Source organism: Pipistrellus hanaki (genome assembly GCF_964339955.1).
Source record: "Pipistrellus hanaki genome assembly, chromosome: 11".
Classification (NCBI taxonomy): Eukaryota; Metazoa; Chordata; class Mammalia; order Chiroptera; family Vespertilionidae; genus Pipistrellus; species Pipistrellus hanaki.
Window position 1 is genome coordinate 19,841,783 of NC_140513.1, and position 23,504 is coordinate 19,865,286.

Consider the following 23,504-nt stretch of genomic DNA (forward strand, 5'->3'; position numbering starts at 1 on the left):
AATCTTCCTTTAATCATTCTGAAAAACCCTCCATGTCAGCCTGTTTCTTTCCCCTTGAGATAATGAATGCCTTCCCTGCACGTAACCTCTCTTTTCTCTACTTCAGCCAGGACTACTTTTGAAAGTGACATACACGAAGTTAAAGGATTTCTTGCCTTTGCTCAAACCATTCCTTTTACTGGCATGTCCTCTCTTCTCCCTGCTTCTACTGAAACCTCTCTATCCTCCTATTCTTCGAGGCCAGATCAAAGGTCATTTCCAAGAGTAGTCTTCAACTAGTCCACCCTTCTTGGTTTCCCCAATTCCCTTAACTCCTAACCTCCCAATTTAGCTTGTCCTTACTATTGCTGCTATTTATTTCTTCCTAATTGCTTAAAAATTTTGGAAGTCAGGTCCTTTTTCCAAATCCTATACACAGGATTTTTAAAATTTCATTTTTATGGAAGGATTAATGGATATGAGGACATTCAATAGATTTAGTTTATACTAATATTATAATGTCTAAGATATTTCCATGGGTTGTGCAGTTTACTACAAGCCAATGAGATGGGTTTTATTATTGTTTCCATTTTATAGCTGGGGAAATTGAGGCACCAAAGGTTAAGGATTTGATCCACATAACCCAGCTGGTGACAGGCCTGAAATTCAAAACCTTACAATCTGGTTATATAGTCCATATCCCTGCCAGTAGAAGATGGGGTTGAATTCTCTGAATTCTAGGAGCCCTTTCGAGCAGCAATAGGGAAAGGATTTCTTACAAGGACAGCAAAAGGTCACTCACCTATTAAGGGAGGATCATTTAATTGGGGATGATGGCAAAATGAGACACATATAATAGGCAAAATTCAACTGAATTTTATTTTAAGAAAATTTACACGGGAAACAATTATGCTTAAAATTAAATTATTTTGCCATTACAAATAATACCATATGGAAAGATTCTTGCATATAGAATAATTTTACTTTTGGATTACTAAGGATGTCAACTTTTTTATGGCTTTCAATGTATGTTGTCAAACAGTATCACCACAGGGTCATTTCAATTTATTCAGCAAATCAATAAAGTCTACTTGAGTCAAAACCACACAGGCACTTAATATCATTCTGTTAACTTTTACCAAAGTTACAGATGTAAAAGGGTGTCTCTGTGCTTTAAATTGAGTTCACTTGATTATCAGGAAGACTGAACAATTTTAAATATTAGTTTATTTCCCCTTCTGTGAATTAACTATCGGTTGCAGAGATGCAATTTTTATACTGTGAAAGCTCTTTCTGTCATAGACATTGTGAATAATGGTGGGAATTTTCAATTTTATTATTGCTTACATCAAACGCTTTTTCCTTATAACGCTACACATAAAGTCCCATCATGTACACCTGCTATAAAAACACCAGCACTGTAAATCCAAATGGCTCATTACTGAAGTGGGCTAGTCTTTTCCCTTCCACCTTGACCTGGTAACTAACACCTCAATAAGTACATTTGCTTCATACAGTAGATGTACACCTGCAACATAGAAACTGCTTAAGATTGCTTCTGAAAATTCTGTTCTTAATCTTCTACAGCAGCAGTTCTCAACCTGTGAACCCCAACCATAAAATTATTTTCGTTACTACTTCATAACTGTAATTTTGCTACTGTTATGAATCGTAATGTACATATCTGTGTTTTCCAATGGTCTTAGGTGACCCTGCTAGCAGCTCTCAACCTGTGGGTCACAACATGAGGAACTGTATTAAAGGGTCACGGCATTAGAAAGGTTGAGAACCACTGCTTAGAGACAAAGAGACTTCACTGTTTTATTTTTTCCCCCCATTTTGGAGAGAGAGAGGAGGTTTTTGACTTTTTCACATTTGGGGACCCCTCTCCATGGGGGAAGAGTTTGTATATGCTTGCAATACATTTCTATACTTTTGCTTAAAATCCTTTAGTCTGCGAATTTTTATTCTTCAAACTTCATAGGACAAGAACCTGCGACAAGAGTTCCAGCTTGCCATTCAGGGTATCATCAGCTTGCAAGCCATACAGAAGCAGGTAGCTGACCAAATTTGGCCCATGGGCTATAGTTTTGCCAACTTCTGGTTTAGACAGTAATATTAACTGAGTAACCATTTGTTTATTGCTTTAAGTACTCAAGGGGGAAATACGTAAGGCTGTGAGAGTTTAAAGATGAGATATAGCCTGGTTTGAATGATCAAAGAAACTTTTCCAAAGAAAGGATTTTTAGGCTGAAACCTAAAAGGATGAGCAGTAGCCAGCCACAGCAAGGGAGAAAAGCAAAGAGCCTTCTAGACAAATGAACAGCATGTGCAAAAGCCCTAAATTAAGGAATACAATTGACGGAAGAATCTGTGAGGTCGAAGCACAAAGAATAAGAAGCATGGCGTGAGATGACACTGGAGAGAGATGGAGAAGAGCCCACAGAGGTCTTGCTGGCTAGGGTCTGGGATTCTAGTCTTTGTTCTACGAGCAATCCAAAACCACTAAAGTCATTCAGCTAGGAGAGGGACACAATCAGCTTTGTATTTTCTTAAAGGTCACTAAAACTGCAGTACGGAGAAAACTTAGAAGGGAGCATGAAGGAACAGAAGGAGATCTGTAAGCAAGATTCTGACCAGAGACGACAGAAGCTTGGACTAGGGTGCTGGCAGTGGTGTTTGGAAGGTTAGAGAGGCAAGATGTCAGGACTAGAACCTACTAAACTAATCAAAGGTAGGTTCCCCACATGATTCAGATTTCCAGTTTCCATGCCAGGAAAATGGTATCATTCATCAAACCAGAGATACTGGGAAAAGTGAGTATGTGTGTTATACACATTTTGAGTTCAGTTTCAGACATGCCAAGTTTGAGCTGTGTACAAAATATCCTAGTGAAAGTGCTAAGTAATCAGACGGCTATAAGGATCAGAGGCTAGGACAGTTTGTTTCAATTTAGTATTTCAGTAATTCAGTTTGGGAATTGTCAGCATATGGGCTGTGACTGAAATTACAGGAGGAGATGAAATTACCTAGAAAAAGGATAAGGAACAGATACATGCAAAAAAATAAAACTAGATCACCAACTTACACCATATACAAAAATAAACTCAAAATGGATAAAGGACTTGAAACATAAGACGAGAAACCATAAAAATAATAGAAGAATCCATAGGCAGCAAAATATCAGGCATATGTTGTAGCAATATTGGGAAGGGAAGGGGAGGGGAGGGGAGGAGAGAGAAGAGAAGGGAATAAGGAGGGAAGGGGGAGGGATGGGAAGGAAGAGAGAAGAGGGAGAGAAGAGAAGAAGGGAAGGGGGAAGGGAGGATATGGAACAGGGGTCTTCAACCTTGGCAGCTCATGAGAATCACTGGGGTAACTTTAAAAAATCCTGACGTCCAGGCAGTACTGAACAAATAAAATCAGGATCTTTGGGAGTGGGAACCTGGCATCAGTGCTTTTTGAGTTCTCAAGTGTTTCCAGACTTAAGACATTAAGAATGGCCAGTACTATAGAAAGATCAAATCGAGAGTAAGAGACTAAACAGGGTTCTAGTCCTAGCTACCTCACTTTTAGGTATCTCTGCCTCAGACTACTTCGTATTCCAAATTCTAGTTTAGCTCAACCGAAGAGTGAGATAGAACTAGTTTTTCTCTGATATTCCCCCCCCACACCCCGAGGCAAAAAATCTGAGCCAAAGTTATAAAATTAAAATATTTTTCTTGGGGTACGGGGTTTGGGAGGGCAATAGAAAACATGTATTAACCAATTACCACTAGAATACATTTTTATAAATAATCTTCCCCAGCCAGTAAGATTTAAAATTTTTTTATTGATTTTTAGAAATAGAGGAAGAGAAAGATTGATGTGAGAATAAGACATGGGCCCATCACCCCCGACCACAACCCTAACAGGGAACCCAGCCCACAGCCCAGGAAATGTGCCCTGATCAGGAATTGAATCAGCAACAGTTTGGTGCAGGGAACAATGCCCAACCAATAACAGGGCCAGGGCCAGCCAATAACATTTTTAATGAGAGACATAATACATCAAAGAGTATTTGATAGCATCTGTTAAGCCTGGGGAAATTCTAGTTGGACTAGTTTTGTTATATTGTACTATGTTGCTCCCCAGCTAGTAAACTGCCAGGACTTCAAAATGGTGGTATGACTATAACTTGGAAATTCCTTCGTCCAAAATTGTATTGAGTGGACAGTTTCTAAAGATAAAGCGAGCTGCAATTGTAAGATGTGGGAAGCGTGCATGGGAACACAGAAGAGCACTCAGAGTCGGAGACCCGAGGTGAAGTTTGGATCACTAGAAGCTCTGTGACATAAGCCAGGTTTCCCAGTCCCCAGGTCTCCATTTCCGTTCAGAGTTACTGTATAAATTAAAACATAAAGATGGCTGTGAAAAACAGCAATACTTTACTTTTACTTTATTTCCAGCCAATGTGAATACTAACTTTCATTTACATTTCTGAGGAGTTGCTCTTATTTGCTATGGGTACAGTATTACAAAGGAGAAAAAAAACCAAACCAAAACCAAAACTATCTTCATGCCATGACTTTTTTGTTCCCAAGGAGAGCAAATCTACTTTGCTGGACATATTTTAGTGGAACAACTTAGTCTCTGTTGGCAATTCCCACTACATTTTTCACATTTCATTATCATCTGACTTCAAATTCCACAAAGCAGAGGGAGACTACAGTATTATAAAAGGAATCTGTTAAGGAACAGTTAACATTCTCAAAAGTTAGCCAGTGTTTATGAACTACTTGATTGTTTTTCATCACTCCCACGATACAAAGCCTAGAAAAAAGACAGTGAAATGTATAGCTCTCAATTTAAAGATCATGTATAATAGACAAGTACAATTTCTCCTGACATCAGACAGATGGGCAGTGTGTTCAATCAGAGAAGACTGTCCTCCATCCCTCCCACAATTTCTAAGGTTAGAAGGGAAAAGGACAGAGAACTTCAGAGCACTTGCAAACTCTCCTGGCCTCCAAAGCACTGCTGTGAGAAATAATGATCTAGCCATTAAGGACCAAGACTTAGAGCAATTTGCTAAGTAATCTTTCAAAAGCTTCCTTCATTCAAACTGGTTTGTCAATCGGAAGAACATTTCATAAACCTAAAGATTTACAAGTGAACTTTCAAGTTTAACGTTGTAAGAGTAGAAATTATGTCAGGTTAGAACAGAACAAACGAATTATGGAGAGTTGGGAATAAATTTTAAGAGCCTTAGGGAGGATTAGTCTAAAAATAAAAGCAACCCCACAAAAAACACTATATCACTTTTATGTTCTCTTCAAAGAGATTTTTAGGCAACGACTATCATGTGTTGGCTTGTTTTGAGCAAGTATTAATATTAGCAAGCAACTTTTAGTGGTCACTTAAAAAAAAGGAAACATAATTAAGAGTTCTATAAGAGCCGTGACAGGTTGGTTAGATACACTTAAGATTCTTAGATGTACACACCCAATACAGTACAAATTATTTTGCCAATATCCTTCTCCTTCATCAATAAAATACAAGTGAACACAGAATGTTGACACTTTCCTTTGATCTGAATCCTGAAACAGGATAATTATTTTGGTGGCAAATTATAAAAGTAACACCAGGACAGCCTATAAAGAGATGAAATAGTTTGGAAGACCATAAACTCTCTTATGAGAGTCTACAACAAAGCAGGGGAAAATAAAAAAAAAAGTGAATCTGTACTAGAAAAAGAAAAAACACGGTATTTACATTGATAAAACCTGCCAGGGTTGTAACATTGCTGACAGGGCCACTGAGAAAAGCTTCCGTTGAAATGCAGATTACCTCCCAGCACAGTGTTTTGATGTGCCTCGCAGGTCATCATTAGCGTTTGCAGACAAGCTCCCTTTCCAAAGGAAATATAAGCATTGAGCAAAGCTCCCAGGAGAAAAGGAAAAACCTACTCAACTTTGCACACGGACATGGTCAGAGACAAAATAGGAAGGAACGTGAGAAAGGCAGGTGAGTGAATCTTAAAACAGCTCCTAGAAGAGGAAGGCTTGGTGGAATTAGTCAACCAGCCGTGAAAGTCAAACACTTGGATCGGGGCTGGATTCACAGTCCATGTTACTTGGCAGCCAGATGTTCGAATCTATGCACATAATTCTGTTCATTGACTACTGCTGAACAACTCGTATGTACAAGGTATGGAGGGCACCGCGGTGGATTACGAGGATGGGGGAAAGTAGCTCCTATACTCAAGGAGCTTACAATCCAGCAGAAGGGATGAAAGAAACATATTCTGCTTCTGGGAGAGGTTTGAAGTGGTGGGCAGGCTCTCAACTGGAGAAGACTGCCTCTCACATCCCTATGTTTCAGCATCACACACACAGATACAGTATCATTCTAAAGCTGGTGATGCTCCTGAAAGGGCCATTAAAATGTCAGCAGACTGGTACCATTTCACAAGTAAAGAATGATGCCAAAATCTCAAGGAAGGAGGGGTGGGGGAGGGAATGATGAGCTCTTGGACACAAAACCTGCTTCTCAATGCTCCACTGAATACTACAAGTCCCTGAAGCTGAACTTAGAGGCATGTGACAGCTGCTGATTGGTTATAGGAATTCACAGGGGGGGAGGGGGGATACGCACCCCTTGGGGTGCGTGACATGCATCTTGTCTGTAGAACATAGCATGAAGGAAACAGTGGCTCCAAGTGGAGAAAAAAAGTAGAGAATGAATGTATGTGACAGCTTCCTGAAAAGTAAAATAGGGAGGCAGACGAATGCCAAGATTTGCTCGCTACCTGTTCTCAGGGCAGAGTTTTGGTGCGGCATGCCTCCCAAAATTAATTGTTCAGTCACTGAACAAGCCATCCACAGATTATCAATACTTTCCTGCCTTAAAGGTATTTCATCATCAAAAGAGGATGTAAAGTTACCCAGTTCTTTAAAGAAAGGCATTGTAAAATATAGCTTTTTGGTTGAAAAATGACATTTAAGTTAATATTAGATGAAAATACCCAACTTGATTCCATCCTCCACCCAAATATCCCCAACCAGTTGAAAGCTATTGTGTAATTCTACACTGTCATTTGTTAATAAGAAAACTCTGGTCTGTTGACCTCTCCTTCATAGTATAATAGTTTTTCTTTGCTATTCTAACTACATAGGAAGGTTTAACTAAAGCCAATCAGCCTGTGAAAAACAACACATGGGTAAGAAAACACTTAAAAAAAAAAAAAAAAAAGAAAGAAAGAAAGAAAGAAAGAAAAGAAAAAACTGGACAAATAGGATGGGTACTTGGTAAAACATAAATGCCCTCCATTCATCTGCAATTCTAGCCCTTTTCTAACAGATCGCAGATTTTCAGAACAAGTGTATGCAGGTTATTTAAAACTGAGTTATATATAGTCATTTAGCAGCAGCAAAAACACTTCTGGCATTATCACAGATGCTAGATCTCGGGAGGCATCTTTCCTTCCAAACTAGAATTTTTCTTCACCAAGAACCCATCAGCCTGGATTTCTTAAAACAAAAGCCCTCGGCTCTCCCTTCCCCCTCCCCCAAAAATAAACAAATCAAAGCCCACCGTCAAATTCTGCGCTAATGAAAACTGTGTGATTACATCCCAGGCGTTGTCAGAGCCTATTTTCCATACACCACCACCGCCAGACAGTTGGATGCAGTATTCCTGATGGCTTTTTATCGTATTTGTAAATACACTCGCTAATCCACTCAATTGGGTAATTTACAAACAGGTCCTCTCAGTTATTAGCGGCCAGCAGTCAAGTCCTATTACATGTGATCCTCGCACAGTTGTCTAAACATGTCCATGCCCGGGTGAAGGGCTGGGATCCGCAAGGGAAGAGGGGGAGGTTGGCGAAATTTGGATGGGGGCAGGGTAGAAGCGAGGAGGAGAAATCTCTGCATCTCAGCCCTCGGCGGCGGCGACAACAGTCAGCCAGCCAGTGCCCACAGAAAAACTAAATTCGGCACCTCTCCCTCCTGTTACACCGGCAACAAAGAGGGAGTTTCCGTGACGCTCCCGTCACCCCCGCCCCAGGTGCCCAATCTCCCTCCGGGCCCCGGCCCCGCGCTCCCGGGGCCTCCGGGCGCAGAGAGGCCGCGGAACCCGGGGTCAAGGCACAGAGGGGGGATGGGGTGCGAAGCCAGCGGGTGGGACCCGGGAAGCGGGCCGTGGAGGGGCTGCGGGACCCGTTTAAATAATCCCCGAACCCGATCGGGATGGGTAGGGGGTGGGGGCGGCAGGCAGGAGAAAAGGGACATCTCCTGTGGCAGAAGCTGGAAGAGGGGGAAGAGGAGGTGAAGAAGAGCCCATGCTGGGGGCACTCCTCCTGGAAGCACAGAAAATAGTGGGTGAACAGGGAGGTGGGGGGAGGAGAGGGGCCAGGCCCAGAAGGCTGGGGAAGGGGGTGCCACCTGGGGCAGGCAGGGAGGAGGCGCCCGTGTGGCTTCTACCTGCCGCTCAGGTGTGACTGGGAGGGAGGCCGCGTTGGGCAGGGGAGGCGGAGAGCTGCGGGCCGGCGGGCGGGCGCCCCGGGGCCGCGGGGCCAGCGCGGGGGCATCTGCGGGACAGGCGGGCGCGGGGGCGGGGGCGGGGGCTGCGGAGCGCAGGTGGGCTGCGGGCAGGGCTGCGGGGAAGAAGAACGCGGGCGGCGGGAAAGGAAAGCGGGCTGCGGGGGAGAAAGTGGGCGGCGGGCGCCCGCGGGGGGCGCGGGGGAGGCATCCGGGCGGGCGGCCGGGAGGCGGGAGCCCTCACCTGCGCGGCGGCGGAGGAGGCGGAGTTGCAGCAGCCCATGGCGGGGCCGGGGGAGCCCGGAGGCGGCGCCGGGCGCGCAGCTACGCCCCGGAGCCCCTCCGCATGCGAGCCGGCGGGCGCCCGGGGAGGGCGCGGCCTGGCCCCGCACGGCGCGGCGGCGGCGGCGGCGGCGGCGGCGGCGACTCGGACGGCGGCGGGGACTCAGGAGGCGGCGGGGCTGGGCGCGAGCGCCGGCCACATCCCACGGCGGCGGCGGCTGCGCGGCTCGGGCTCCGCTCCTGCTGCGGCAGCTGCTCCCCAGCGGAAAGGGGCGGGCGGCGGCGGCGGCGGCGGCGCCTCCCCCTGTCCCCCGCCTCCCGCCTCCCGCGCCCAGTCCCTCTCCCGCTCCCTCTCCCGGGCCGCTGCCTCCTCAGCGCCGCGCGCGTCTCCCATCAGACTCCCCGCCCCCAGTGCAGCGCCGCGCGGGCGGCCAGCGGCGGCGGCGGCGGCGGCCAAAGCGAGGCCGGGCCCTTTGGCGCTCTTCGGAGCCTGCGCGGGGTCGGGCCCATTTGGCGGTGGCACCGAGGCAGAGCGTGGGCTCTGGGCCAGAGGGCGCCCGAGGGCCGTGCGGGCTCGCAGCCGAAATGGGGCCGGGTTGCTTCCGGGCCCAGAAGACGCCGCGGGGCACGCGGGAGTGGCTCGCCGCCCCCGCTGGGAGCGCAACTCGAAGTCCTCGGTGGCTTCTGCTCCGACGGCCCAGCTTGTGATCCAGGGGAAAGCAAACACAATAAACCTTCCCTGGAGAAGGGGTAAGGGGTAGAAGACGAGGAGGAGCAAGCATCTGTTGCTGCTGGCCCCATTTTGTCGACGTGGAGACTGAGCCTTGGAACGAGAGCCCGATGAAATGCACCCAAAAAGTTATCCAGGGCCCTATTGGCTCCGAGCTACGCTTTCTTGTGTAGAGGGTAGTGCACAATAATCAAGTATGAACTCATATGTTAACATTTTTCTGAGGACATACTAAGTTCCAGTAACTTGTGGGAACTGGGAATAAAGAGGTGAACAAAAGAGACAAGTTTCTGCCAGTTTTACAGGGGCCTGTTGTTCCTGTAGCGTGGCGAGAAACTAAGAGTTGGCGTGGTCACTGCCTTCGAGAAATGTGCAGCCCCAAAAAGAGTCCTTGGGAGATAGTGTCAGATCAGAAGTTATTAGGTGGCAGGAATAAAACTAAACATCGTGGTTAATATTAGGAGAATCACCGGTACACCAGGCACTGTTATAAGCCTTCTTACATGTTTCTTCCTGTCAAAGAATGTCTCCAAGACAGAATCAGTTAAAAAAGAAAAGGAAAGAAAAGAAAAGAAAAAGTTGATTTGCAAAGATGCAAAGCCATGAGACTGTAGATGGCCTGACCAAATAAAAGACAGCAAGTTTTAAGGATTACACAAAGTCTAAGGGGGAGGAATAGCACAGAACCAAGTTGACTTTAATGGGCTTTGGAAAGGGAATCTAAGCAAATAAAGATGGGAACATGGGGACAGCCCAAGAAAAGGCCACATGAGAAACCCTAGTTGATGTGTTTCTATACCATGTCCTAGAACTGTGACTGGAGGAATCACTTCCTAACCCTCCTCTGTGAAATGGGAACCTCCAAAGGTTGTCAAGATTAGATAACATCAGGAAGCACTCAACAAATCCTGCTTGAGTTGGTGAATTCTTCCCTTGCATTCTTCCCGTGTTCTCTTAGAATTTTATCAGAATGCCCATCATACTGCTGGATGGTGAGTTCTAAGTGCTACCAGTAGCATTCAGTCATCAAATAAAAGTGAAAAAATAAAAACTTGAATGGCTCCAGCCCCAATTCTCCACAATTAGATTGCAAACTCCCTGAGAACAAGGGAAAAACATCTCCTTTGTCTCTCCCTCAGCAATCGAAAATGTGTGTTGAATTATTCAGTGTAGCCAGGAATAAAAAAAAAAACCTTCCCTTGAGATTTTTTCCTCTTAAAGCCTCAAAGTACATTCTGTTTTTAACGGAGGGAGGAGGCTGAAAGTAAAATTACAGCCTTAAACAAGAAGCCATCTGTCTTCCTTCTTTATAATCAAGGCAAGGGGAGTTGTTTTTCTTAGTGTAGTCAATATGGGAGCATTTCTCTCAGATTATAAAAATCTTTTTGGCTGGTGTAGTTATTCCTTGTAGTAGCTAGTGCTTATTTTGTAGTTAAAACTGCAGAAATAGATAAATATGGAACAGATTGTTACAGTTCTTCAGGAAAAAAAAAGAAAAAGTATTTCATTTCTTTGGAGGTCTCTTTCCAAGACCTGGATGATAATGTGAGTCTAATGGAAAGGGGGCACATTCCGTTGTGCTTAACTGAGCTGAACTCCAGCTTTCCCTTGAAGGGTTAGTGGAACTACGAAGTTCTAAGGTTCTGCAAGGTGCTTGGTAAATATACTAATTATGTATGTATGCCCCATATATGCATATGAATGTGATGTTTTAAAATTATGCCTCATCATTAGCATGAGAGAAACTACACTCCTGAATTTGTATTCCGTACCTTCTAAGAACAAGTCGCTTTCCCATCCCCCTCACACCCAAAGAAGCCTCATAAAAGGAGTGATTTACAGGGGCCAAAATACTGTTTCTTTTCATTCATTTTCATCAACAAGCACACACAGCATTCAGTGAAGTCAAACTCCTGAGAATTCTGAAATCTCGAGATATTTCTACCCCCTTCTCCCCCCCACCCTCCCACCCCCCATCCCCAGCCAGTGATCAGGGTACTCATCTCAGCACCAAGAGGTGTCATGAAGACAAGCACTTGAGAAGAAGTTAGGGTTTTTGTTGTTGTTGTTGTTCCTGATCCTAGGATATTTTCTCCATTGATTTTTAGACATACCCATGTTTCCCCGAAAATAAGACCTAGCGCATGGAAAGATAAGACATCCCCTGATAAGACCTAGCACAACTTTGGGAGAAAAAAATTAATATAAGACACTGTCTTATTTTCGGGGAAACAGGGTAGTAGAAGGGAGAGGGAAAGAGACAGAGACAAAAACATCAATTTGAGAGACACACATCAATTGGTCGCCTTCCACACATGCCCCAACTAGGGGTCTTGGATTGAACCCGCAATCCATGCCTCTGATCAGAATCCAACCTGAGACCATCCTCCCAAGCCAATGCTCTAATCATTGAACAAACTGGCTAGCACTAGGTCTTTGTTGTTGTTTTTTTTGTTTGTTTGTTTGTTTGTTTTTTGAGAAAAAGAGTTTTTAAATATAAAAACTTAGCTAAGCACAGCATCTGCACTAACCAGGATAAAATTACAAGGTCTATCAATCTTGGTGCTGCGGGGTAAAAGCGGATCACCAGCTGAGCCAGCCAAAAATGCTTCCCAGTGGTTAGTATTGCATAATTGGCCATGTGAATTCCAGGGTTTTCAGCTTCTGATGGAGGGCTTGGTGCTGGTCACTCCCGGGGGGGGGGGGAGGGGGGGGAGAACACAACGTGGGACACACACTGTGCTAACGGTTTTTCCAACAATAGTAATAAAGCCTGACTCATGGTTCACATGATTTCAGGTTTTTATGTAACAGAAATATAAATGCATCTAAGTGTGTGTGTGTGTGTGTGTGTGTGTGTGTCTATAACTGCTTAGAATAGACCTCTGATTTAAAAGGGGAAGAGGGACATTGGTGCATTTGCTGTGTTATTTACATTTTAGCTCATACTGTGTTCACAGCCGCATCCCGCAAGAGCACATTTGCTTTTGCAGAGCCCAGTTTCCAGGTCTGCCTCACAACTTCCTCCTTGAGGCACTCACATATCACTTACCCCTGGGAAATGCTCCAAAAGGGAAACTAATTGTAACCAAGGGCTGTAACTGTTCATTCATTTCCAGAGAGGCAGGAGCAGGTCTCTATTCCAGAAGATGGAAATATATCTCAGCCTCCCAGTTTAGCCCTGAAGTTAGAAACCCCTGAAAAGAGCTTCCCTGAACTCAGGCATATAGCAAAACAAGACAGCATTGTTCCCAGCAAAACTCAGGTGAGAATCATAAATCCTTAGCTCTGCAACTTGGTTTCTGCCTACATGTGTATGTTGATGTTTCTCCATTGTTAATGAATAACTCTGACTTTTATTTATGGTTTCATTTAGATTTTTGTTACAAGATCAGAAGATTTGTTAAATTCTCCAAAAATGCTTGCAGTGAATTTGTATTTAGAAGAATATAGCATTCCCCTATTACTTTTCTGAACATTTTTTAATCTGTAGTTACCCAATATTTTAAATTGAATCTTTCTTATGAACTAAGTGTGATTGGTCAAGTAACACATATGCAAACATCAGTCTTTGGGGATTTGAGCTGTTTTTAACATAAAACTAATGTTGGTTTTTATTTGGGGTGGTGGGCCAAAGAAGGAGGGGAGAGAGGCAGGATCATGAATATTCATTTGAGAAGAGACAATTTATAAAGTAGAGAAATCTGTTTATTTAACAATATAGTTCTTGAACTGTTACAATGGGTCAAATACCTAGCTGGATACCTGGGATTCCAAGGTGAATGAGAGAGGAGAAACCAAGATGGCAGTGTAGGTAAACAACTGGTCTGCCGCTTCGCACAACAATTTCAAAACTACAACTAATATACAGGATGTCTATCACCCGAAAACATGGGAAGGCTGGCTGAAAGAGAAAGGAGCGAAAGCGCTGAAAAGCTGAGGAGCTTAGGTACGGAGGCATGTGATTCGGGCTGGTGGCAGGCGACTAGGTGCGAGGCTTTTTTTCCACCCAAAGAGAAACAAGCTCCCTATCACTTTGAAATCCAGTTTCTGGGGTCACGTAGGGGACCCAGACCCCTATGGGGAGAAGCTGGTCTGTTGACCATTGGGTCCGAAAGTGAGGGTGACTTTGTTGCAGAGGTGCACGCAGCAATCATTCTTTACAGCGCTAGGTCGCAGGGACACGGGGTGGCCACAGAGAATAGCTGAACCGCACCCCATTGGAGACCAAGAAGCCAGTGTTCCTAGTGCTCAGTTTTAATCCCTCACACCCATGAGTGACACATTCAGGAGACGGACTCAGTGAGACGGACTCATTGAAACAAGGCGTGTCTCCAGTGCAGCAGTGCTTCCTTTATAGACACAGCAGGTCCTCACATATAATTGGCCTGGAGTCAGTTCCTCCCAGTATAACAACAGCAATCAAGGCTTAATTACATCAAGACTTTGCACTCAGCCCACAAAGGGATATAGCAAAAGCGACCACCTCAGGTGATTGGGGAAGCTGAGCTACTGACCCCTATAGGTCACCGACCACACGAAGCCACTCCATCAACACTGGGAGGCAGCCAAAATGAGGAGACACAGAAGTATGTCATGAATGGGAGAGATGGAGGAAAGTAAACTACTGGATTCTGATGACACAGAGTTCAGAATCACATAAGTTTACTCAAGAATCTTCTAAAAACCTTTGAGAAACTTGATGAGACCTCTAAGAAGCCTTGTGAGACCTCCAAGGACCTTAATGAGAATACCAAAAAAATGGAAAAGGACCAGTCAGAAATTAAGTATACAATCTCTGAAATAAAGAATATACAGAAACTCAAATATAGGTCAACATACCCCAAAAATCAAACCAAAGTTCTGGAATATAGGGAAGAAAAAATCACCCAACCAGAGAGGCAGAAATAAAGAAGAATCCAAAAGTGTGAGGACAGTGTAAGGAGCCTCCAGGATGGCTTAAAGCATACCAACATCCAGATTTTTGGGGTGCCAGAGGAGAGCTAGCAGGATATTGAAGGCTTAATGGAAGAAATAATGACAGAAAACTTTCCCCACCTGTTAAAATAAATAGACTTACAAGTTCAGGAAGCATACAGAACTCCAAACAAGAGGAATACAATGAGGAGCACACTAAGAAACATCTAATTAAAATGCCAAGGGCAAAAGACAAAGAGAAAATCTTACAAGCAGCAAGAGAAAAACAGCTAGTTATCTACAAAGGAATACCCATACGATTGTCAGCTGATTTCTCAACAGAAACTATGCAGGCCAGAAGGGAGTGGCAAGAAATATTCAAAATGATGAACAACAAGAACCTACAACCAAGATTACTTTACCCAGCAAAGCTATCATTCAGAATTGAAGGTCAGATAAAGAGCTTCACAGACAAGAAAAAGTTAGAGGAGTACATCAACACCAAACCAGGGTTACATGAAATGTTAAAGGGTATTCTTTAAGAAAAAGAAGAAGAAAAAGGTAAAGGTAAAAAATTATGAACAACAAAAAGACATCAAATACATACCTACCAACAAGTGAATCTAAAAATCAAGTGAATAAAAAAATCTGAGGAACAAAATGGACCGTGAATACAATAGAATTAGGAACATAGAAAGGGATTGCACTAACAGTTCTCAGGGGGAAGGAGGTCTGAGGGGTGTGGGAAGAGATTGGACAAAAATCTTACACCTATGGATGAAGACAGTGGCAAGGGTAAGGGCATGGGGTGGGGTTGGGAAACAGGTGGAGGGGAGCTATTGGGGGTGGGGGGAGGAAGAGGAACACCTGTAATAATCTGAACAATAAAGACTTATAAAAATAAAAAAATAAAATAAATAAAAAGTATGAGGTCAATGGGTATTAATTGAAAGATATCTACAACACACCTTTGACTGAAAAAAGCACTTTATAAAACAGTATTGTGATGGAATCCTGTTTCTGTGAATAGTGTGTGTGTGCTTGCACTTGTGAATGTGTGTGTGTAGAAGAGGTTGTGAGGAATGCTGTGTATACCACTCTATTGGAGCAGTTACCTTTGGCGAGGAGATGGGGATAAATTGGAGTGAGATAGAACAAGATAGATTGGAGACACTTTCTGAAGTATAGACTTCTGTATTGTTTGTAGTTTTGACAAAAGCATGTACTGTTTTTTAAACTATATTAAAATACCCTACTCTTATAAAATGACTGATGGGGGAAGGGAGTCCTCCCTAAATGACTTATTAATCATGGTGAAAATATGCAAAGTATCCAGAGTACAGAGAAAACAGAGCGCTGTTAAATGTGATAGTTAGGAAAGGTTTCATGAAGGAAGCAGCATTGAGCTGGTCCTTGATCAACAGGAAGGTTTTCAATACATGAAGATGGGGGGAGAGGGTGGCAGAGTTGTAGGCATAAAATATCATAAGCAAGAGTGTAGTCTTAGAAATGAATAAGCTCTGTTGGATATTCCAGTTACCTATTGTTGCATCACAAGTAAAGCTAAAACTTGGTGACTTACAACTATCATATATTATCATCTCTCACAGTTCTGGGGACTGAGTAGACTCAGGTAGGTTGGCAGTTCTTACTTGGAGGCTGTCATGTGGTTGCAGTCAGAGAGGGATGGGACTGGAGTCATCTCAAAGTCTCCTGACTCCCAGGCCTGGTGGTTGATGCTGGCTGTTGGCTGTCAGCCAGAATACTTACATGGAGCCTTGCCTGGTGGCCTGGGCTTCCTGGCAGCATGATGGCTGCGTTCCAAGAGGACCAGGTCAACCCTGCGTCGTTATCTTTTATAGCCCAGCCTCAGAAAGCAGATAACATGCCTTTTGCTATAGTCACTTCCCCACTCAGATTCAAGGGAACGGACTGCAGATGCAGCCACCACCCATCATCCCCAGTGGAAGAAATGTTCATGTCATACCATGAGAAGAGCATGTGGGATGGGTGATTGTGTCGTGAGCTCTCCAATTTGCCACAGTTCCCAGCACTCTCTGAGGTCTTTCTGACAGGAGCCACCTGCTTCCATCTGCGTTACCCCCTGGCTCCCAGAGGCCTTGGAGTTTGCACCTTCCACACAGGAGAAGAGCAGAGGATTTGGAGATCACTATGATGATAGTGGGGGTGTGTAGAGGAAGGCGAGATTAAATAATAAAAACAGTAGGTGCTCCTAGCTGGCACGACTCAGTGGTTGAGCGTTGACCTATGAACCAGGAGGTCCTGGTTCGATTCCCGGTCAGGGCACATTGAATCTTTCTCACCATTGATGTTTCTCTCTTTCTTTCTCTTTGAAATCAATAAAAATATATTTAAAAATAAATAAATAAAAACAGAAGGTGCTAGAGCTGTTGCCCCTACTCATTAACTCTGCTGCTCAATTCAGAAAAATGATGCCTACATATTCTGCTCAAAGGATTCAGTCTTTGGATGCCCTCAATGGGCCTCAATTCTTATAGGACCAGATGTTTCTATGCCTATGCCTGGCAGGAAATTGAACTTGTTGAGAATACCAAGGTACCATTTTGGAGTTACTGATATTTCTTCAGCTGGGCATAGATTACCTGGGAATCAAGCCTGATTTGACTGCCAACTCACTTCCCAATGCTTTGTTTCCTGGGGTGGTGCCGCAGAACAAGATGAAGGGCAGTGGGGCAATGGAGGCCGTGAGGTCTGGCTGGATTAGCAACAGTCATTTCCAGCTTCCCTCAAGTCCTGCTCAAAGATTTCTGTCAGGCTATGAAAATTGTAGCATTAGCCTGGTGTCTAAAGTAGTTTCCCCAGCTATTATTATTTTATTGGACAAACTGTTGATATCTACCTGCTCTTTTTCTCTGAGCTCTTTTCTCATTGGCACTAGACAGAGTCATTTTCCCTAATACTATGTAATTTAGTAGAGGCTGTGTCAATTGTATAAAATATTTCTAATCTCCATAATGAAGATGTTGCTGTTCTGACAGCTTTGCTCTCTTACTCCCTCTCAGCTAGTTACAGGGATGTAGAAAGACATTTAAAAGGAGTGCTAAAGTAAAAATGACATGCTGTTCCCCTCCCTAAGGGCCATCTCATGGCTGTCACCAGCCTCCCTACACTCCCTCTTATAGGGTCTCATTTATGGCTTCTTCAGGAAAAGAGACTATGCCAAGGTTCTCCAAACCATCCTCTCTCCATACCCATAAAAAGTATACCCTTCCTGGCCAGCATAGCTCAGTGGTTAAACATTGACATATGAACCAGGAGTTCAGGGCATATGCCTGGATTGCGGGCTCGACCCCATGTTGTGTGTGCAGGAGGGAGCTGATCAATGAGTCTCTCTCATCATTAATGTTTCTCTATCCTCCCTTTCTCCCTTCAATCAAAAATATTTTTTTTTAAGTGAGGCTTAGAGAAAGGAATCAGATCAATAAAAAATATATTATTTTTAAAAAGTATGTGTCCACTGAAACCGGTTTGGCTCAGTGGATAGAGCATCGGCCTGCGAACTGAAGGGTCCCAGGTTCAATTCCGGTTAGGGGCATTTGCCTTGGGTGCGGACATATCCCCAGTGGGGGTTGTGCAAGAGGTGGCTGATCGATAATTATCTCTCATTGATGTTTCTTACTATCCCTCTCTCTTTCTCTCTGTAAAAAATCAATAAAATATATTAAAAATAAAATTAAAAAGTATGTGTCCATCTATTAAAAAAAATAAAATAAAATGTATACCCTATTTTCAGTCTGGATTTAGAGAAAATCCAGACTGCCCCTTCTTATCACTTGCCTTTGAGGTAAAACAAATTTGGATCAAACAATTGAAAAACCAAAGTTAGAGGTGAGAGGGAAATTTAGAGGTGAGAAGTAACTGAATGTTGAGGTGGGTGGCAAGGCACCTTTATTTATGTACTCCGTTTACCATTACTTTTGGAAAAAACAAAAACGGTTCACCAAGATTGACATATATTCAACTTTTTCTTCCTGCCTCTTGCTAGACTATAAAAAGTCTCACTTTATCCTCACAATAATTCTGTTAAGTAAAATCTTTCATCACTGTTTTAGAGATTAGGAAAATGAGGTGTAACAAATCATCTTGGTAGACTGGATTATGTTATTACAATAAATTTATCCTTGACTCTGAGTGCTCTAATAGAACAAAGGTTTATTTCTCCTGCACAGTTTGTATGACACAGCCATTGATCCAGTAGGGGTCAGGTGGGACGGTATTATCTGCTCCACATAGTCATTCAGTTACCCAGGTTTATGGAGGCTCAAAGATATTTTTGCTTCATCCTGTGTAACTTGAGGTCTTCCAACTTCCTAGAGAGAAGGAAAAGAATGGATAATTACCCATGGATTTGACACTGCTTCAGCCCAGAAATGACACTTTCTTTCAGTTGCATTTCATTAGCTACTATTAGTCACGAGTCCTTACATAACAGTAAGAGGAAGGAACATAGAAGAAATGGGATATATGGTAAGCATTACTATCACAGCTTTACAAGGTAATCATTTGCCCACCATCACATGGCTATTAAGTGGCAAGATTAGCATCTCGACTGAAGCTATCTGACTCGTAGAGCCCATGCTCTTAACCATTGCATTTTCTTTTCATAAGTTCATCATGCCATTTGGGGGATAGAAGTGGCCATGGTGTGGAAGGCAGCTGTAGCACCATAGGAACATCCCTGTCCTTGACACAGAGATAGGTTTGCATATCTATTCTGCCACTGACTTGTTGTGAGGCCTTGGGCAAGGCCCTTAGCCTCTCCGCTAAGAAGAGTTTTACCAGTAGAGATGGTAAATTATCATTTAGATAATTATGAAGATTTAAAAAATGGGAACCTTCTTGACATACAATAGCCCCTTAACAAATGTTTAAGTCTGAATTCTTATCATTTCTTCCTCCTTCCCCTCTTTCTTTTACACAAGCGCCTTCCAAGGATGTCAGTACTCCCATAGTGAGACCTTCCATTCCAAGTTCTTGTTGAAATTTGGCCAAAGGAAAGACTCCAATAACCTGATCCCAACACTTCTGGCATTGAAGTTCTGATTATGTTACCAGTCCTTTTCCCCCCCAATATCAGCAATTTTCTTCATATGTTGCTTAGCACAATTCATTCATGACTTCAGGTGAAAGGAAAGGATAATGTCACAGTAGAATTAAAAATTGTGGCTTAAGAGCTGTTTCGCTTTTAAAAACTGGAAATGTTGGTGCCTCTCTAGGCAGCAAATATCAAGGCGCATTAATATGGAGTGAATGCCAGTGCCTTCAGGTATCAACCTATTTATCATTGCAGCCTCTTCTAAACTCTGAAAATAGGTCCTTTGTGTTATTTTAATGTTATTTGGGGAGGAAAAATTAAAGTGACCAGGTAATAAGAAAAACAAGTCTTATTTGTAAGCTTAATGGGCTTTTATCTCCTGGGAAAGGACAATTAATGGTTCCCTGTGGGAAAGTGCATAAATTCTTTCAGAAGGCCCCTGGGTAATTGTTTAGAAGAGTATTGGTAGAGATAATTTGCAATTTTAGGAGTCAAGATTCAGGGCAAAAGTAATGAGCTTCCCTGAAGCAAGTTCCTTTTTCAAAAGGAGCCTGAAGCGCCACAACTTTTATTTCTTACTTAGCATTTCTTGTTAGCATCAGCAAACCAGCATCCTGACACACTGGTTGCAGTATTTAGACTCTGGCATCAGACAAATGTGGGTTTGATAACCAGCTCGGCAAACTACTGGCTGAAAGACCTCGTGCAGGTTACGTAGCCTCTGAGCACCTGAGTCCTCATCTGTGACATTGCATTTTTAAAATGCTGGATTATTAATGCAAAGTGAAATAAGCCAGTTAGAGAAAGATAAATATCATATGATCTCACTTATATGTGGAATCTAATGAACAAAATAAACTGATGGCCACACCAGTGTGGTTCATTGGTTGAGTGTCGATGCATGAACCAGGAGGTCATGGTTTGATTCCCTGTCAGGACACATGCCCGGGTTTCAGGCTTGATCCATAGTGGGGGATGTGAGGGAGGCAGCGGATCAATGATTGTCTCTCATCGATGTTTTTGTCTCTCTCTCCCTCTCCATCTCTGAAATCAATACAAATATTTTTAAAATATAGAGACATAATTAATGTTTCAAATATTTATTGAATAAATGAGAATTCTAACCAAAAAAAGTTAGCGAATCTTCAACACAGCAATCACTGAATCCTGATCTTTCGTACACAGTTTGATTGAAATGTTCTGTACAGCTCACACTTTCTAACAATGTCTGGACTACACTGCAAGTACATGTCTCCTTATTGTCTTCTCTCACGTGCCCTTTAACTCTCAACTGTTAGTGGCTTTAATTCTACCAGTTCTTTGATTGCTCCTAACTTCTCAAGGAGAAGGCATTCATTTACTTCTTTGACTGCTATTTTTAAAGGACATCCAATTCCCTTTTCCTCAACAGGAAATTAAAGAAAGAAATATTTACACAGCCCAGCTTTTTTTCCAATCAGAAGGAATATTTTCCCCCATCTTTTAAAATTTTCTTCCTGTAACTAGCTCTCTTCAGAAATTTTGGGCATGGTTAGCAGTTTTTATCACAAGAATAAGCTTCCTGAATATCTGGGCAATGATATGTTAGCTGTGGGATCCTCAACATGTCTCAACACGCAGGACTCACTTTCCTTATCTCCTAATGAAGACACAAAGTCATTGAGCTCTAAACCCCTGCCTAGAATCAAAAACAGAACAGTAAAGGACTGGATATTCATTCTGGGCCCAGTGTTGAAGGAGGATGTAAGATCAACTCTCTTGAATGTTACCTGAGCAAGGGGCGTAGAGGCTTAATGTATTGAGGAAAGATGTAAAATTTAGAACTAAATCACCCCGAAAAGAGGTTTGACTGTAATTTATTTGCTACACGGCTTTGAGCAAATTATGTAAGCTTCTGGTTGCTTTTCAGATTTTTTCTTTGGTATTCTGTGGTTTCTGTACGAAGTATCCAGATGTGGATTTTATTCTGCTTAGGAATGGTTGAACTTTTTGAATCTTACATGGATTATAACTTTCATTGGTTTTGGAAAATTCTCAGCTATTCAATATTCAAATATTACCTTGGGCAAAATGATATAATCTCTTGGAATGGCTTTCAAAAACATAGACATAAAGAGAAAGAAAATGAAAAAATGTGGCAAAATCTTGATAATCAAGGAATCTGGGTGACAGGTATATGGGGTTTTTAGTGCTATATTCTCTACATTTTCATTTTTGTTTAAATAATTTTATAATAAAAAATAAAACTATGTAGGATACAAAACAACCGTTCTCTCTCTTTCTCCTGGATCTTCAATGGACTACACATCAGACCTTCCTATCCTATAAGTATCTTATTGCTTATATTTTCCATATATTTATCTGTCATGTGACATTCTTGGTAGTTTCTTTGGCTCTATTTTTAGTTCATTTATTCTGTATACAGTTATATTTAACTTAGAGGGCCCAGTACATGAAATTTGTGCATGGGAAGGATCCTTAGCAGCTGCCAGCTGGGGCCTCCCTTCGTTCCGCGCTGTCCCCTGATAGCACACGTCATAGCGAGCAATCTAACTCCCAGTAGGTCAAACTCCCGAGGGGACACTTTACTGATTAGGCTTTTATATATAGAGATAGATAGATAGATAGATAGATAGATAGATAGATTTGTTACTGAGGGCTTAATTTTGGTTATTGTAATTTTTATTTATAGACATTCTTATTTTTAAAATTTTACTTTTGTGTGTGTTTTTTGTTTGTTTTCTTTTCATCTTTGTTGTTGAAAGTATTACATAGGTCCTCCTTTTTCCCTGCTTCTAGCCCACTCCCCTCTCCTCTTATATTTTTCTTTTCAAATATGTTAGATTACTTTGTCCATGGTTTTCTTTTAAATACCCTTTTCACATATATTAAAACAACAACATAGTGGGTATAGCCTGGATCTCATAATTTTGGCATTAGAAGAAATATTTTAATGTCTATTTCTGCTTGTTCTACTATTTTTAAAGGTTCTTGTTTATGGTTCCATGCTTGTGTGCTTGATTATTATTATTTTTTTTTTTTACCATGTGTTGCTCTTGTATTTGAAAAATTATAGATGGGACCCTTCAAGGGTCTAAGACAAAGGTGTTTTCCTCTAGAGAGGTTATATATTTGATTCTGCCAAGTGCTCAAGGACATTGCCAATTTGGGATCATGTTAAAATAAATTCAGAAGTTGCAACCTTTTGGATCAATTAACTTCAATTATGTGAATGTAGAGTGTAAATTTGAGTGTAAATTGTTGCAATTTTTAATTTTTCCCTCCTGTACCTGGGACTCAGCAACAAGGCAATTTTCTTATGGCTCCTGAAGTGGGGGAGAGAGATAACCCTTTGGTGCCCCAACTTCTTTGGGATGAAGGGGTCTCTTAGGGCAGCGTTTTTCAACCGCTGTTCCGCGGCACACTAGTGTGCCGCGAGATGTTGCCTGGTGTGCCGTAGGTGCAGACAAGACAAGAATTTTATAATTTTTCACTATTTTGTTTACTTAATATTTCATAATAAAGTAATTATAAAATACTTTCTTTGTGTTTATTTGATTCCTATTCAAGAGAATTACTTTATATATAGTCAATATAGGCACAGAGTTAAATTTTTTAACATTTTCTAATGGTGATTTTTTTCATGAAACAAGTGTGCCTTTGCCCAAAAAAGGTTGAAAAACACTGTCTTAGGGAATCAGTCTTGGGCAAGATTGGGCTCTGATTTCCCTTCTCCTTGTCTTGGGGGACCATAAGCACAGGGGAGGTTTGTAGTAAGCAGCCTTAGTGCCTTCTCCTACCTTCCTGGAAAAAGTAATCTAGATCCAATTTTTTTCATATGTAAGATGGAGCAAATAAGTATTATGCAAGATGGAGTTATAAGTATTAAGTAAGATTTAAAATGCCCTTTGTAGCTCTAGCCAGTTTAGCTCAGTGATTAGAGCATTGGCCCTTGGACTGAAGGGTCTTGGGTTTGATTCCATTCAAGGGAATGTAC

At 42.4% G+C, this 23,504-nt stretch overlaps 2 protein-coding genes across 5 annotated transcripts in view; one reads left to right on the top strand and one right to left on the bottom strand.

Annotated features, from left to right (window-relative positions):
* The window catches only part of SLC44A1 (solute carrier family 44 member 1), a 148,270-nt gene extending 139,399 nt beyond the window's left edge, over positions 1-8,871 (bottom strand). For all 3 annotated transcript variants that reach the window (XM_084899345.1, XM_084899344.1, XM_084899343.1), the window contains exon 1: positions 8,746-8,871. In XM_084899345.1, the coding sequence (XP_084755471.1) occupies positions 8,746-8,784 (39 nt within the window). In that variant the 5' untranslated portion in view covers positions 8,785-8,871. The remainder of the gene's footprint in view (positions 1-8,745) is intronic.
* The window catches only part of LOC311630411 (uncharacterized protein), a gene marked incomplete at its 5' end in the record, with an annotated part of 144,698 nt that continues 129,976 nt past the window's right edge, over positions 8,783-23,504 (top strand). The window contains 2 exons of one of the 2 annotated variants that reach the window (XM_084899347.1): positions 8,783-9,533; positions 12,633-12,778. In XM_084899347.1, coding sequence (XP_084755473.1) covers positions 8,783-9,533; positions 12,633-12,778 — 897 coding nt within the window. The remainder of the gene's footprint in view (positions 9,534-12,632; positions 12,779-23,504) is intronic. The other variant, XM_084899348.1, reaches the window with a different exon arrangement.